The sequence below is a fragment of the Pollachius pollachius genome (assembly GCF_949987615.1).
Source record: "Pollachius pollachius genome assembly, contig: scaffold_443, whole genome shotgun sequence".
NCBI classification, from domain to species: domain Eukaryota; kingdom Metazoa; phylum Chordata; class Actinopteri; order Gadiformes; family Gadidae; genus Pollachius; species Pollachius pollachius.
In genome coordinates, this window is record NW_027641658.1 from 321 (window position 1) to 17,450 (window position 17,130).

General features: G+C 47.5%; 1 protein-coding gene across 1 annotated transcript; it reads left to right on the forward strand.

The window, feature by feature from the left end:
- Window positions 1–2,869: 2,869 nt before the first annotated feature.
- Window positions 2,870–9,929, forward strand: LOC307091512 (cadherin-4-like; the record flags this gene model as incomplete). The annotated part of the gene is made up of 2 exons (XM_079759144.1): window positions 2,870–3,096; window positions 9,726–9,929. Coding segments are annotated over 2 exons (431 nt in total), but the record flags the coding sequence as incomplete, so codon positions are not given.
- Between the last annotated feature and the right edge of the window lie 7,201 nt (window positions 9,930–17,130).

The window sequence follows — 17,130 nt, forward strand, 5'->3', positions numbered from 1 at the left end:
GAGGGTGTGTTTGAGAGTCAGATGGATTAGGGAGGAATGAGTCGCGGACCCTCAGCATTCACAGGTCTAATCAATAAGCTTTGTGGTCTGAATGCTATGCACACCAACATGGACAATTACCAAAAACTGTTTTAGTGGGAGATGAGTTGTCAATGTTCAAAGGTGCTTTTTATTTACCTTGAGCTTGTTTCCGACACACCAAGATGAACTGCAGATTCTTGGCGCGCTGCTTAAGAACATTTGTTAATGTGAGACCACCAGACTATTGAGCTTCTGTGCTCTGATTTGATGGGCTAATTTTTCACAGCTATTCTTACGATACAGCATGCTATTGACCCACCCATGTGTATGTTTGTCTGGGTTCTGGTTGTGTCTCTCCGTCCCTGCCCCAGGGCTCTCCTGGATGGACGCTTTGGCCTGTCACTCCAGAGCCAATGCAGCGGTTTCGTTTCGGTTCAGGTTTGTCGACACAGACAAGCAGCCAATCAGACAAATCAATACACCCTGTAATCACGCATACGCCAACACAAACCAGTCTTAGCTTGTTTGCTTTTTAGCACACTCTTTTTATCCGTCTCACAGGGCGAACCAGTGAGTTTGGCCAGCACCATCTAGTGCCATCTCTCTACTGTGCATGTGCGCACGCAACCACCCCGCCTCTTATACACACGTGCACAATGATATAAGACGAGACGTGGCCCGGGGCTTAGGGTGAACAGCAGAAGGTTTTAAGATTATCAATATGCCCCCCCCCCCCCCCCCCCCCCTTCCCCCCCCCCCCCCCCCCCCCCAACCCATCTCTCTCCTCTGTCAAACCAAGCCCCCCACCCCACCAGCCTCGTGCGTGTAAAGCCACATCTACCCCCAGCCTCTGCCTTCAACGACCGCAACACAACTGCACCATTGGCTCCACGCCCAGCTGAGAGAGGGAGGAATGATGAGACAATGGCTGGAGCACGGAGAGAGACACACACAGAATGAGAGCAGAGCAAGAGAGAGAAAGAGAGAGAGAGAGAGAGAGAGAGAGAGAGAGAGAGAGAGAGAATAAGAGATGGGGGAGAGAGAGAGAGAGAGTGAGAGAGAGAGAGAGAGAATAAGGGATGGGGAAGAGGGAGAGAGAGAGAGAGAGAATAAGATATGGGGAAGAGGGAGAGAGAGAGAGAGAAGGAGAGAGATGGGGAAGGGAAAGAGAGAATAAGAGAGGGTGAAGAGAAATAGAGGAGAGGGAGAGAGAGAGAGGGGGAAGAGATGAAGTGATGACAGACCACCTGCACTAGCTTGTACCCCTGTTGACTGTTTCCTCAATCTGAGCACTTAACGTTACAATAAAGCCTGTTTTGAGTTAGCTCGGGAACTTTCTGTCTGCTAATACAATCAGGCAAGCCTCCAAATGTCTATTTTGCTGAATCCAAACGTTTGCCAACCGGTTCATTTGCGGTCTCCCTCCCATTCCACAACCTCCACCCCACCATCACGACATCAAATGCTTCCTCAACGCAGAGCATGTTCGATCTCACTCAGGGGTGGCAAAGATTGAGACAGAAAGACTACAGGGTATATTCTGTCCTTCAACTTATGGAGGTCAATACTTCCAAATTATAATGGCTCAGGCTTGAGTGTCTGTCCAATGGCCGGCATCTAGAGGAGTTCACTGTCTGAGATCACAGCCCTATTCAGACTCCTCAAGGCTCTTTAGCGTTCCCTAATGTTTCCTGTACTCTCAGTCCATCCCTGGCAACGGCGCAACTTGGTTTGGCTATCCATGGAGGGAGGGGAGGAAGTGGACTAACATCGTGTTTATACCTTCATACATGGCCCCCCTGTTGAATTGCTGTCTAGACTCACAAATTGCCTTAATGCACCCAAGAAGCCCCTCCTGGGGCAAACACAGGGATATCGCAGCTGACCAATTGGTCGCCATGGTGAACATCATGAAAGCTTTCTCAGTGCACACGATGGTCTCACTAGTGGCACGGAATACGCCTGCTAAAGTTATACCAGTCTGAGCTCCACACGCCTCCTTTAGCATCGGTGATGTGTTTGTGTGTTCATCTATGGTTTATTGTTGCCTAATGAATGATATAGTTAGCGTTGAGTGTGTTTCCCAGCTCATTGGTATTTTATTAGCTACGTGGTTGGCGTCAACAGAGTGTGTATGCAGAGCTCAAGCGCCACGCCACGAGCAGGCTCCACTGGCTCGGGTGAGAGGCAGGTCATTCAATCCCAGCTCATACAAGCTAATGGTTCTTAACGCTGCATTAGTTCAATGATTGTGCTTAATTAGTGCAGCTGGATATAGACATATTTTTAATACGACAGCAGGGACTTGTTTTTTCCTTCTTCATTTTTCATTGAATGATTGCTTATTGGATTTCCATTATGCTTACCGTGAAGAGGAATCTAGTAAAGGTCTCCGTATGCAGCTTTCGTTGTGTGTGTGGGTGTGTGTGTGTGTGTGTGTTGTGTGTGGGTGGGTGGGTGTGTGTGTGTGTGTGTGTGTGTGTGTGTTTGAGTAAAAGTCCTTGAATGCAGGTTTAATTTTGCTTGTGTGTTCTAGTAAAACAATCTGCAGGCTTAAGGGTGTGGTTCCTGTAAATAGGTTTGCCTTGTGTGTATGTTGTTGTGTCTTTCTGTGTGTGGTTTTGTCTTTCTGTGTCTATGTTTGTGTGTGTGTGTGTATGTGTGTGTGTGTGTGTGTGTCTGTGTGTGTGTGTGTGTTCTAGTAAAGTTCCCTTAATGTTGGTTTGATTTACTTGTGTGTTGGTGCGTGAGACGTGCTATTCACTGTGTACGTGCATTCGCCTCTGTCTGGGTACTTGCAGTTCCCTCTGTATTAAACCCTATTGCTTTCTCCTCCCTGTGCCTGCAGTGAGGTTTGACGACTGCATGGGAAACGAAGGGCTGACCTTCCAGAGCAGCGAGCCCGCGTTCGGCGTGAGGACCGATGGCTCCATCTTCATCCGGCAGGACGGGACCAGTTTGGTGGAACCCGTCCAGTTCAAGCTCACTGCCAGAGGGCCCAACACACATGTCTGGGAGACGGTGCTCCAACTGGCCCCGATCAACCCCCCAGAGCCCCGGGAGGGAGGCAACGAGGTGAGACACGCACACACCAAAGACCCATGCAGACCCAACAAGCACACCAGCACGCACACACACACACACACACAGATACACGCAACAATACCTCCTACTTTCTGACACTAGTCCAGAGAATTTGTGGACAGACATGGGAAGCAGATGAAGGAAACACAGGATTCAGAGCGATATAATGACCCTGCCCACAGGGAGGATGAGTTCCACTCTGCCATGAGCTGACACTGGAAAAAGGCTGCTTGTCTGCTTGTGCGGCGGCTAGCCCAAGCTTTCAGCTAACATTGTTAAATGCCGGCTCCAGCCTCGGCTGTGGCCTCAGATTCACCGCCCCCTCATTAGTTCAGCTCTGTGCAGCCACATCAGATATCAGTCGATATCAGAAGCACTGTTCATCAGATTAGGTAACAACAATACACATGATTATAGGCCTGGAGTTGCAGACCCAACACTGCCACATTCCTAGAGCCCTCACAAAGCTGTTTGCCCCGTGTGCATGATAGTGATGCGAGCACACGCGCACTGCACACACACACACACACACACACACACACACACACACACACACACACACACACACGCACACACACTAACACACACACACACACACACACACACACACACACACACACACACACACACTAACACACACTAACACACACACACATGCAAAAATGCAAACACAAGCACACGTACACACACAATCCCAACTGATTGGATGATGGCCCATTGTGTCAAGATTGTATTAAGACTAAACAGATGCATTGCTCCACAGATAAAAACGTGTGACACTGCTCCTGCTTACACTAATAGCGGCCATGATGCAAATTCAGAGTCTGTGTTTACCAGGGCTGACATGTACTGTGTAAACTCCCTGGTAATATAATGCTAATAAAGTTAATTAAAGATGCAGCATTAACAACATATTCTAGATACCCTTTGAAGGAGTGGAATGCATTTCAACTGCATCACAGCGTGAACTCGGGCGTATTAAAACTATGATTTGTAAATTTAAGGATATTTATTTAGCTGAGTTTATCTTTTGATCATTGTCACAAGCACTTGCAAGGGATGTTTATTTCAAAACAATGACTGAATTATGCGGGAGTGTTTTAATGACTTGGCTGTTGCGTGCCGTGGTATTTACTTCTTTATTTGTATCGATTAAATTGCATTTAATATCAGAATACAGAAACACCCCTCTGTGTTCAAAGACCTTGTGTCGACAGCTAAAGCCCGCATGTCTTAACCAATCAAAGAAAGAGACAGAGACGGGACGTTGTTAAAAAACAAACAAGGAGGGGGGTTATCCGAGGCCCTTGAGGATAAACCCATCTCATTGCTATGTTTCCTTCTCCTCTCCCTGTGTAATAGGAGCTCAACAGAAAGATCGTTTCTGGCGAAACAAGAACAGCGTCAGGAGACCGGTCGTTACTGTAGCTATGGCGGCATAGATGTCTGCTTTTCACAGCGCGTCAGCATACACAGCATGACATAGCTGCTGAATAGACAGCCAGAGACACCGGCGGGTCACAGGGGAGACTCAGAGCTGATGCTTACCGGCGCTTTATCTAAACAAGCAGGAACCCCCCCGTCCCACCCTCCATACTTCCCTACCTCCACCAACCAGAAATGAAAACAGAGCTGATTTTACATTATGGAAATGGCACATTGTGTGCGATGTGCTTTGTTGAATAATACCTTCCAGATGTCTGGGCAGCCAGGGGCTGGCTGATATCAAAGTGAGCTGGGTTTGGGTTCGGGTTGGGGGGGGGGGGGGGTTGAGGGTGGCAGGGATCTGGGACCCCAGACAGCTGGCTTAGGCTGATGGCACCAGGCCTGGGGTCCGCATCGATTTCACACTCACTGACTCGTGTTCACAGAGCACCAGTGCACCCCGGCAGGAATGTATTCAAGAATGTGTTTGTTTTTCCTTTTTCTTGTGGATTGGGGGCGGGGGGTGGGGGGGTGCAGGGTCGGGTATATGGTGTCGACAGAGGGAAGTTTGAATTATGGTAATATTAAGCTGATTCGCAGAGGCCAAAGTTTCTGCGTGTGTGGCGGTGTCAAATGCAGCGCAGGAGGCTTTTCGGTTTGATAGTTCTAAGCACACAGAGGGGGTGGGGGGGGGCAGTATTTTTTTCGTTTGTGTGTGTCGGTGTGTGTTTTTTTTTGTGTCTGTGTGGTCTAATGGTAAAAAATAAAACACATGGGAAATTTCTCTGGAATCGTTGAATCTGCTCTTTCGAATTGTGATGTCTGGCTAGAGCCCTGTGTCTTTTCCGAAGTGACATTTTTTGTGTTCTTGGTATAACAGATGGCGTCTTTTAGGACACAGACGTCTCCCGTTGGATGTTTATTCAGGGACGGCTAAATATCTCCCCTTCCTGTTCCTACTGCTTCCCACAGTTTCTCTCACTCGCGCTCTCTATCTCCTACTCTCTCTCTCTCTCCGTTCTTTATGGCTCTCTCCCTCTCAACTAAGTTTGCATATATGGGAGTAGAGAGGGCGAAATACAGAGAGATGGGAGACCATAGGGAGAGAGTGATTGATAGAGAAAGTGATAGAGAGTGTGGTAGATAGATAGAGAGAGGGAACTTGGCTTTGATCAGAATTGCAGTACCACCATGACTGGAGAGAAGCCCAGCCTCAACACCCTGCGGCTCTGTTGGGCACATTTATCTCTCTCTCTTTCTGTCCCTTCACGCTCGCTCGCTCCCTCTCTCTCTCTCTCGCGCGCGCTCTCGCTCTCTTTCTATCTATTTCTCTCTTTCTGACTCTCCCCCTCTTTCTCGCATTCTCTCTCTTTCTATCTTTCTCTCTCTACTTTCTCTTTCTTTCTTCCTGTCTTTCTAACTCTAGTTCAGTCTCTATCACACTATCTCTCCCTATTTATTTATTTCTCTCATTCTTTCTCTCTCTCTCTCTCTCTCTCTCTCTCTCTCTCTCTGTCTGGTCACCCTCGGGGATCTACCTGTTAGCATGAGCAGATGAAGTATCTGGAGCATGACTTATTTAGGAGATGGGGGTCACATCTGCTCCTGACAACCCCTATCCCAGATGCCCCTTATTCCCTTCACCCAATTGCGCAATGACTCCACACCTCCCACCCTCCAGCTGACCCCCCACCCATCGTCCGCTCCACCTTTGGCCCCTCAGCGCTGTGGGGGCATAGAGCAGACGCCCCTCTTGTCAAGCCCACTGAGCACCCCTCTCTCCCCTCTCTATTTCTCTCTCTCTCTCTCTCTCTCTCTCTCTCTCTCTCTCTCTCTTTCTCTCTGTCCCTGTCTCTCTCTCTGCATGGAAAGGCAAAGCATTCATCCATCCAGGCCCTAACATACGTCTGTCCACTCTTGCTCTGTCCAAAACTAAAAACCACATCGTTTTGCATCAGCCACAGCTCCTTAAGGCCATACACAGGTGTGTGTGTGTGTGTGTGTGTGTGTGTGTGTGTGTGTGTGTGTGTGTGTGTGTGTGTGTGTGTGGGGGGGGGGTGGGGGGGGGGTGTTTGTCTGTGTGTCCACAACCACCCTGAATGCGGACCATACGGAGCAGCTCGTGTTCATGTCTGAGTGAACCCGTCTCACAAGTGCATGCTACGTGAAGCGCGGCAACATGTGTCTGCAGGCTGGCTAATCCCCTGGCTGGTGCAGTCTGGTGCTGGAAGAGGGCCGGGGGTGTGTGGGTGGGGGGGGGATCCAGGTGGTCCGCTCTGAACCGTGAGGACATGAGGTCCTGGTGTAAACTCTGACCCCCCCTACCCCCGCCCTCCACACCCATACCCTCAAAAAAAACAATAGAGAAAAGTCACTCTAGCACCCCTTAAGGTGGAGCGCCGGTGAAACACGACTTAGCGTTTTTTAAATCTTTCTGGCACCTAATCCATAACACCGGAGGTGCTGCGGACTGATTGATTCCATGGCGCTGGCGGTGAGCTCTGCTCGGCGGATAAGCCTGGGAGAGGAGATTGCAGTTTTCGCCATGCTTTCTCTTCCTTCCACAATATATAATTCTCACTTTTGATCTATTTTCTTAACCCCCCCCCCTTCCCCTCTGCCTGACTGCCCTACATGAGTGACGTCTTGATTGCGGCACACTGCTCGATGAAAACCAAACATGAAAACGCCACAACATATGTCAGTGTGCGAACCTCACCCTTAGAGAGAGGCTGTTTTTCCTTTTTGAGCGGCCTTTTAAAAGTCTCTTGCGGGCATTCATCTAATGAAGTCAGCCTTGAAAGCGATTGTTTCCACTCACACAGACACCAGGCGGCCCCTCTGAGAGAGACGCCCGGGCGGCTGTTATGAAACAGGTAGAGACAAAGACAAGAGACGCCGCGCCTGCTTTTTATAGCGTGCGGAAACCATGCACAAGGAGGGCGGGACCCCTGGCTTTCATGGTGCGCCAGAAGCCGTTGCCGTCGGATGCGAACACTCTGTTCTGCTGCTTCTCTTTCTCTTCTCACTTCTTGTTGTCTTTTTACTTTTCCTTATACGCTTTCCCTCTCCAGGGGAGGAATGTAAGGCTGAATGCTACGAGGGAAGGTGATGCCTGGGAACAGGGAGTGAGGTGGAATGACATGTTGGAAGTGGTGTTAAAAACACTACCTTTTTATATGTAAATGCAGGCGGTGATGGAAGTCCTCCTTTTTTCATATGCGAGAAGAGACAGGTTTCTTTTTGCTTGTATTTGACAACCTCACATATGCAATTCACATTTTCACACAGTGCAGTCGCACAGGTTCGCGCATGAACACATACTCCCACACGCGTACACACACACGCACACACACACAAACAATAATGTTCATCCAAACGAAATGAGTTATATTAGAACTTGATTACATTCCTGCTCAATTACAGGAATGTATGTATGTATTTGATAATATTAAAAAGCTTTTTACAAAAGTTCTGAGGATCATTATCTATAAATATAGAGAGATAAAAAGATAAAACACATGGCATAGCATATGTAGAGCATATCGTATTTAACATATGATAAGCAATGGCACTATTGCATATGGAATATACCATGCATTATAGCATATATATATGACATATTATGAATAACATATTCCATATATAAAAAGCTATTTTATCTATGTGTCAACTCTTCCATACATGATTAATGATAGTATACACATGTGATATATGTGGATGTGTCATATGCAACATATGACACATCAAACACACGACATACTGCATAACATAACAAAACCAAATGCATGTTAGCTGGGCGGACAAGCTCACTAAAACCAAGTGCGTTATTTGACAGTCGGCTTCTAAGCTCTCTTGCCTGGATTTCACATGCCGGTGCACACATCGCCTGACATAGAATAGCTGCTATTGAGACCAGCTGTCAGAATTTACTCAGGAGGGAGTGGGGATGGAGAATGAGAGAGAGACAGTGATAAAGAAAGGGGCAAGAGAGAGAAAAAAGGGGGGAGAGAGAGAGAACGAGAGGAGAGAGAGAGAAAGAGGAGAGAGATGGGATGGAATCTTACCTCATGAGAGTGTGATCGAGATGGAAAGACCGACCTGAACAATGATGATCGTGACAGGTTCTCATGTATTTATTTATTTAACCGCTGACCTGCGGTGTGTTGATGTCAGTCACAGCGGGAGTAGCTGCCTGCTATAGGCTGTCCATCTCACACCTCTTAGCTAACCTTGGCACCATTAGGATTACGACAAACATGTGACCAGCTACTCTCCTCTGGGGGGGCTTGAGAATACGATGCATGGGCGCAAGAGCAGGTGTTTAGGCGGTGGACTTATTATAACCTTGGTGTGAACACGTCTATCTGATGTTTGAAATGAAGTGCAGGGGGAGTCAGGGCCGAGCTGAGTTCTCTGGGATCGCCTAGGGGCACAGACGTATGGATCGGCTAAAGCTGTGTAGCTCCATCACCTATGTTTGATCATCATTACCACTTTGACAGAAGATATCCTGAAGCGGGATTCATTTGAATGTTTTACAAAGCTAATTCATGATGTACGTGAGGCGTTGTTTTAGACCAACAAGAATGTGAGACAGGAAGATGGATTGATAAGGGTCACATGGCCCTTATCAATCCATATGTCTATACATATACATATAAACATGCCGTGTGTGCTATTGATGATCCGTTTTGGGAACTATGCCCATTTACAATATCCTCAAATACCAACGATTTATATAATTGTATAGTGCTTTCAGTTTTCTCCTGCCAACAATTTCCCATCTGCATTTTATTAATTTGGGATGGGTTGATTGATAAGTAAAAGTTCTGTGAGTAGATGACCATCTATTTTCTACCATATATGGCTGTATTCTATGCTAGAGCTGATCTCAGACAGCCTCACTTGTTGTGGTGTAAATACGACAACATAACAACATCATAACAAAATACCAACGAATGTGCCAAATCAGAAAAGCAACTTGGAATGATATTTCTCTGCCTGCTTGTTCTTGCTAAAAAAAACAAACGTATTTTTTGACCTTACAAAACAACCCTGGCACTGGGAATCTGGATCCGCAGCAACACACAAATGTTAATGCCGGATAGCTCTCCTCTGTCTTCAATCAACACGTACCATTATGCCCCAAATGAGACTCTGCTGTTTGTGTTGTTTTTGGCGTGTTGTTAAAGGTCACAGAAGAGGAGGCCAAGGTCCCAGAGATGAAAGAGAAGAAGAAGGGGGCGGAGGTCCGCGCCCCGCCGACGGTCATCATGTTCCCGGGATCAAGAGGCCGCCGCTCCGGGGGCCTGCGGCGCCAGAAGAGAGACTGGGTCATTCCCCCCGTCAACGTTCCGGAGAACTCTCGCGGACCCTTCCCTCAGATGCTCGTCAGCGTAAGGACCCCGTGTGATTGGCTGTTGTGTTGTTGATTTGCAGTGGTTTTGACTAAATGTGTGATAAATGTGGTGATCGCACGGTGTCTTAGTTTGAGGATTGCGTGGGGATTGTAAATCTGAGGCTGTTGCACATCACACAGCACTAGCTTGAAACAAAAAGGTGACCCCATCAGACCTCGACCTTGGTCAGTCTTTGGAGATGACCGTCTCTACGCTTTGCAGCAGTGAAATACCTTCGGCTCTATCGGGCCATTCTTTGCTCCTACAGATGGATTTTCAGAAAAGCTTGAGCTCTTTCAGTCCCCCTGCCCCCCCTCTCGGCCCTCTCTCCCTTTACTTTTAACAATGCAATTTTTCACAGAGTCCTGCTTTCCCCAGAAAGTGAATATATTGAGGCAGGGCCCTGCAGTGAGTGGCCTGGCCGGGCAAAGCTATGAAGGCCGGGCCAAGCAGGGCAGGGCTTCCACATCTCCCCGCCACAGTGAGGACACAGAAGCTAAACGTGGCCATTAATCACGGATAGCACACCTTGTTTTTAACCTAGATATTGTCATTGGGGTGGTGTGTTACCAAGGTTCATACGCGCACACACACACACACACACACACACACACACACACACACACACACACACACACACACACACACACACACACACACACAAAAAAAACACACACACACACACACACAGAGGATTCATTGACTTGTAATCAGGGACTAAATGTTCAGTCCTGATCTGTGTTTTTTCTTCTGTCTGCAGTACGTGCATATACATGTATTTTTAACCACAATACTGTATAGTATATACATTATTTATCTGCAAATACATTAGCCTAGCTCCGCCCGCCTACGTACTTCCGCTCAATTTTCATTTCCCTTCAGTACTACGTCTGGGTTTGCGGTATATTCCTGGGTTTTCTCCGACCAAATTTTGCCGGTCCAATTAGCAAACAGAGGGAGTGGCTGAGAACAATGACGTTGACGTCGTGCGCTAGTTTGAATTGTAGTAATACGTTAGCGATTGGTTATGGCAGATCCAGAGTGGCACTGGGCAGATCAAATAGTTTTAAACTCCAACCCCCCTTCAAGAGAGTTAAAGTTTGTCAATGGAGAGAGGCCAGACTCTCTGTGCAAATAACTGAAGTACGAGAGTCTGGTAGGACCAGGCCACAAATGCATTGTATGTGCTTGCACTCTTGCACAAAGCTGTTTTTTATTCAGCTTGCGTGCAACATGTCGGCGTATCAGCAGGGCAAGTGGCTGAAATCACAGTCAATTGCCTTTCCGTTAAAACCGCTAGTTATGGTAATCACAATGCGAGAACAACACAGAGGGTCGGAGGTTGACGCGGTGCATGTCTGGATGAGGTGGGAAACCCAGCAACACGTCTAAATGTTTGTGTGAAGTGCGAGGCCTTGCTGCAAGCCCATACTCCGGTGTCTAACACTCTGAGGTTCTGTCACAACAAACTGCTTTGTATGTCAGTTTGCATAGAAAAACTCCACACGTTCCTGCCTGGATTTGGGTGTGTGCTGTTTTTCTCCTAAAAACATAATTCCAGTCTGGCGCTTGCTTTCATTTATTTTTTATTTTCTTACCTTCCTCCCTTCTCTGCCCCCACATATGTTTATGCTGAGCCCACTCTCACAATATCCAAGTGTTTTTTGGCTCTATATTGTGCAAAGGGAAACATGTGTGGCTCATTGTATTTGACTTGGAGGCCCGTCCAATCCACAGAGGAAAAGCCAAGGGAGTGTCTTAAAGTAGGCTTTTTGGATATTTTTTTAGTAACTATCCAGCCACAGATAGGGAAGGTAAGGCCTGTATGCCATTATTGTTCTGCCTAGGATTATGCTGTTATAGCTGACTATCAAAATACGAGAGTTTGGATTCCCATAACTACCTTGACAGTGTCCTGAATCAGCTCCAAAGCATCGCACTGTGTCCTCAGGACGCTTCTTAAACAAGTAAACAGGGACAAGCTTGGGGCAGAGAGAGAAATAGAGAGAGAAAGAGCGAGAGAGAGAGAGAGAGAGAGAGAGAGAGAGAGAGAAAAAGAAAGACATTAGGTTTCGTCTAAGAGAGAAGGAGAGAGAGTGTTCGGGTTCGTGAGATGGAGAGAGAGGGAGAGAAATGGAAGCAGAGGTATCATAGGAGCGTTTGTAAGTGTAGTGCACAGCCAAACACAATCCACTTTGTTCAGTAAATAGGTCCGCTAGGAGCTAGGAGCAGGGTGGAAGGCTGGAAGTGGAACACGTAGGGCAAGCGGTGGGGGGACTGATGCGTGTTGATGCTTCTCTTGCTGCTGTTCCTCTCTCTCTCTCTCTCTCTCTCTCTCTCTCTCTCGCTCTCTCTCTCTCTCTCTCTCTCTCTCTCTCTCTCTCTCTCTCTCTCTCTCGCTCGCTCGCTCGCTCTCTCTCTCTCTTTACTTTTCTCACATACTCTCGCTGTTGTCTCTCTCCCACTCTCCCTCTCTCTTTAATAATGACCACTGGGGCCTGTGCCACGGCAACAACTAGAGAAAATAGAGATGAGAACAAGGATAGAAATGGACAAGGGAATGGAACATGATGGTGTGGGTGGTGGTGTTGGTGGTGGCGGTGGTGGTGATGGCGGAGTCTTTATTAATATACCCCTTGTTTGTAATGGTTGAATATTTGTTTTAGCAGACTGGGCAGAATTTGGTGGTTTATGAGTTTGGCTCTATTTTGGTTGATCAAGAGGTTGCACAGTAAACAGCATCTTGATGCTAGGCAAACATCACATTTATCAAATGATGCAAATCTAGCTCAACTCAATGACTCGGTTCATGTTCACTACTTATGCTGTTATTATTAACACATGGTGGCACAATGTCAGCAGTTTCTTCATCAGCAGCATACTCGGCATCAATCAAAGCCAGACAGACTACCATATCTCTCAGTTTCTACTCTACTCTCTCTCTAACTCTCTCTACCTCTCTCTCTCTCTCTCTCTCCCTCTCTCTCACACTGAGCCTCAATGTCTTTGTCTGCCATCTATCCCTCTCTCTCTTACTTATTATTTTGCTTACTATGGCCCTGTTTATAAAGTGTCTAGATTCTGTATTTTTTATTAAGATTGTAGATTCAAAAAGGAGTCTGTTTGCACAAAAGGAGCAACACATTCCAACCGTCTTAGTGTGTTTACACGTGGGCGGGGGGGGGGGTGGGGGTACCAGAGATCCCACTTGATGTGCGCACACACCTACAGGTTTCAGATTTGTACCACATCCGTGGTTTTCACGATCACCAAGAAAGGATGGAGATGTAGCGTAACATTTGCTCTCCCTCTCTCTATCACAAACACGCCATGCCAGTCAACCTTCTCTCTCTCTCTCTGTCTCTGTTTCTCCCTGTCTCTCTCTCTCTCAGCCTCCCTCTCAGCCTCCCTCTCTGTCTCTTTCTCTGTCTCTCTCTCTCTCTCTCTCTCTCTCTCTCTCTCTCTCTCTCTCTCTCTCTCTCTCTCTCACACCCTGCCATTACTCTGTGCTCTGTGCGGTGTGGCTGTGTGATGCCTATCCTAATGGCCTGTGAAGTCACTGCCTTTCCTAATGGCTTGTTCTGTCATCCAGCACCGTGCTGAGTGACATGCAGGCGGCCGACTGCTCTGTTATCCTAATCCCTCCACCGCCCCCCCACACCACCACCACCCCCTCATCCACCACCACCACCACCACCATCACCCCCACCACCCCCTCATCCACCACCACCACCACCACCACCACCACCCCCTCATCCACCACCACCACCACCACCACCACCCCCTCATCCACCACCACCACCACCACCACCCCCTCATCCACCACCACCACCACCACCACCACCACCACCATCACCCCCTCATCCACCACCACCACCACCACCATCACCACCACCACCCCCTCATCCGCCACCACCACCACCACCATCACCACCACCACCATCACCACCACCACCCCCTCATCCACCACCACCACCACCACCATCACCACCACCACCATCACCCCCACCACCCCCTCATCCACCACACTTCCATCCAGTCGCTTGCTAGCGGGGGAGGGCAGGGGGAGCGGGGGGCATCCGTCCCTCATCGGTGGCTACCGCGAGACCCGGGGGGGGCAGCGTGTATCCGATCGGGGCCGGGCTGGCGTGGGACGGAGCACGTGGGGGGGGGGGGGGGGGGACAAGAGGTCCTCCGCCCACAGTCTGCCGTGCCTGGGCGCGGTGCCCGGACACGCGGCTCTGGGGTAAACGTGCCCTGTTTGAGAGGAAGACGTTGCTCAAACAAGAGGCTCAACGGAAGGACAAGAGAATAAGATAAGGACTGTTCCGGAGAAAAATAGAAAATGAAGCAATGCAGTTGGATGTATATGAAAGGAAAAGGAAAGAGTAGAGGGATAATTCTCACTCAATAAATTGTTGTTTTCGTGGGTTTCTTCAGTTCTTCTTCTATGGCCAAAACAGCCATCAATGGTATGTAAGAGACATCGATTTTTCTTTTTCACAGAGGCTTGTTGAAACCTTCCATTGATCCGCACACTTCTCCCCGGGTAAAGATGCATCGATTCTTTGTGCCTAGGGTAAATAAAGACTCAACCTAACCCCCCACTTTCCCCATCACCCCCACCATACCCGCACCATCCACTGACACAATCCCACCCACCCACTCCCCCCACACACATATACAACGCCCCCACCTCCTGTAGAACAACCGTCAGCAGAAAACAGCTTGCGCACAACAGAGCCTTAATGACACCGGTGTTTTTGTCAAAGAGCAGGCGAGCTTCTGAATAACTTACTCCGGACCGTCCGGTGGAATATATCTAAAACGAGTTGCCTTTTCGTTTTTGTGCTTACACCACCCCCTGGGTGTAAACAAACTGAGAGTCTGCGGGAACCTGAGGCAGTGCGAGGCAATGTTTTCAGTAATAGCTATAGCTAGAGCTGTTGTGAGGCTTGTAACAATAAAGAAGGCAGTGAAGAAACCCCACCACTTTGAGGGTACAGCTAGCATTAGCATAATGGCTGTTAGTAACATATTACTCGCCTTGTTATGGCAGAGAAAGTGTCTTTGTTTAACTACCACAGGTTTTTAATATTACATATGCAAATGTTGGTAAGTAAAAAGAAAAAAATAGGAGAAATGAACACATGTCAAGAGATATAACAGTACACTGCCTATATCTGTCACTAACGGCTGTTTCTGCTCTCCGCAGACTATAAAAATGCAATAAATTGCATTGCACATAAAATGGCAACAAACAAAGAAGTCCCGAGAGTGTTTTGTGCTTCTGGAAGTCTACCATAGAACATGTCATAAAAATGTCACTTATACCTAGCTTAGGCTAAGCGAAGCGTTATCCTATTTGCACCGGTCGTGAATTCAAACGACAAACTCGAAGGCTGTGTCGGTGCTTATTCCATTTTGGTACGTAGCTAAGCACCTCTTGCTTCCGTATATTGTTCCTTATGTATATATAGAGTTTGTTTTTAACTGTAATTACAATAACTTGCATACCTGTGTTTCCAGAATGTTGTGCACATGTCAATATGCAGTATCAAAAGTATATAGTTACATAATTAGATATAAACCATCTCTTATATGACATTGTGTTCATCTTCCTGTGTGACCTCAGTTGGTGTAGGGTAAATTATAAACACACTTGGTCAATTGTTACAGAATGGTATAATTCAAGTCAATGTCCAGTAATTTAGGTTTCAATGTAGTGCGAATTAATTTCCACAGTGTTAAACGTCTTACTCACTTTCGTTTTGCCTCCGACTTCTTCGGTTGTAGAACAGCTTTGTCTTAGAGAGAACAGACAGAATGTTTCATTGCTGAAACAAGTAAGACGAAGAGCCCGGCAATTTCAGCTAAACCATTGTTTTATTGGACACTAAAGCACTCCTTGGATTTAGATATTTGATACATCGTGGCCATCCTTGAAGCGGTGTTAACCGAAATTCCCCTTCCAAGGGGGACCATACACTTCCATAAACAAGAGGATTATATTGATAGTTATACTGATGAAGTGAGAGCCTTAAAACAAATGAAACACACTCGCTGTTACTTATTTATTGCTGTTTATTTATTGCAACATTTTGTGGTGGCGGGAAAGGTATTTCATTGAGATATGTTTGTTTTTTTATAAAGAATGGCATTTTTATGTTCATCATTCTGATGCCCAGAAAGAAACTTGTTCGAAATGAAAACAATACTGTCAAATAATATTTAGCTTTTGTCTTTTAGTTCAAATTTGTGTGTTTACTTATGTAGCACCTGTGCTCCAGTAATCTCCCTCTCGCTCTCTCGCTCTCTCCCTTGTGCTCACTCGCTCCCTGTCTCTCGCTCTAGCTCTCCATCTCTCCCTCTCTCTGGAGCGTGTTCAGAAAAGCATTTTCTGAAACAGAATGGAGAACTCCCCCCCGAGGTGTCTGCTCGCTGCTCTGCTTACGTTTACCAGTGATTAATGACTTCTCCGCTCCACTGACAGACACGGCAACAACAAAAGATTCACAAGGCGCGAGGAGGGAAAGAGCGAGAGAGAGAGAGAGAGAGCAAGAGAGATGGAGAGAGGAAGAAAATAAAAAAGATTCCAAGAGAAAAATGGGAACAAAGAGCGTACTGTAACCAGTGAGCCGAGCAGGGAGCCGGTGGCTTCAGAGAGCTCTGACATCGACTAAGACGGAAAGACCTTGTTCTTGATGGAGAGAGAGAGGGAACAAGATATAAGAAATTGTGTTAGGGGAGACTAATATAGGGGGTGGAGATAGGAAGAGCGAGAGAGCGGGAGAGATGAGTCATATAGGGGCCATGTAGGATTAAAGGGGCTTCTGCGTCTGTGTTTAGGTCGGCTCGATCGTATGTTAGTGGCCTCTTCCCCCCCGACTCTAATAAAGCCTCCTGGCTCCTGATGCTTCCAGCCCCGGCAGCGCCAGCACCACAGTGCTCCAGTCCGCCCACTTATCCCACTCCACTCCCCCTGCTGGGAGACACACTCCATCAGGGATGCATGGAGCACACGTACTCGCCAACAGGACACACAAATCGCACGCACCCACACACACACACATAATAAACATGCACACACACATGACACACACATGACCATGAAACATATACACACATGTACACACACACATGACACACACAAATACACGAAACACACACACACACACACACACACACACAAACACAA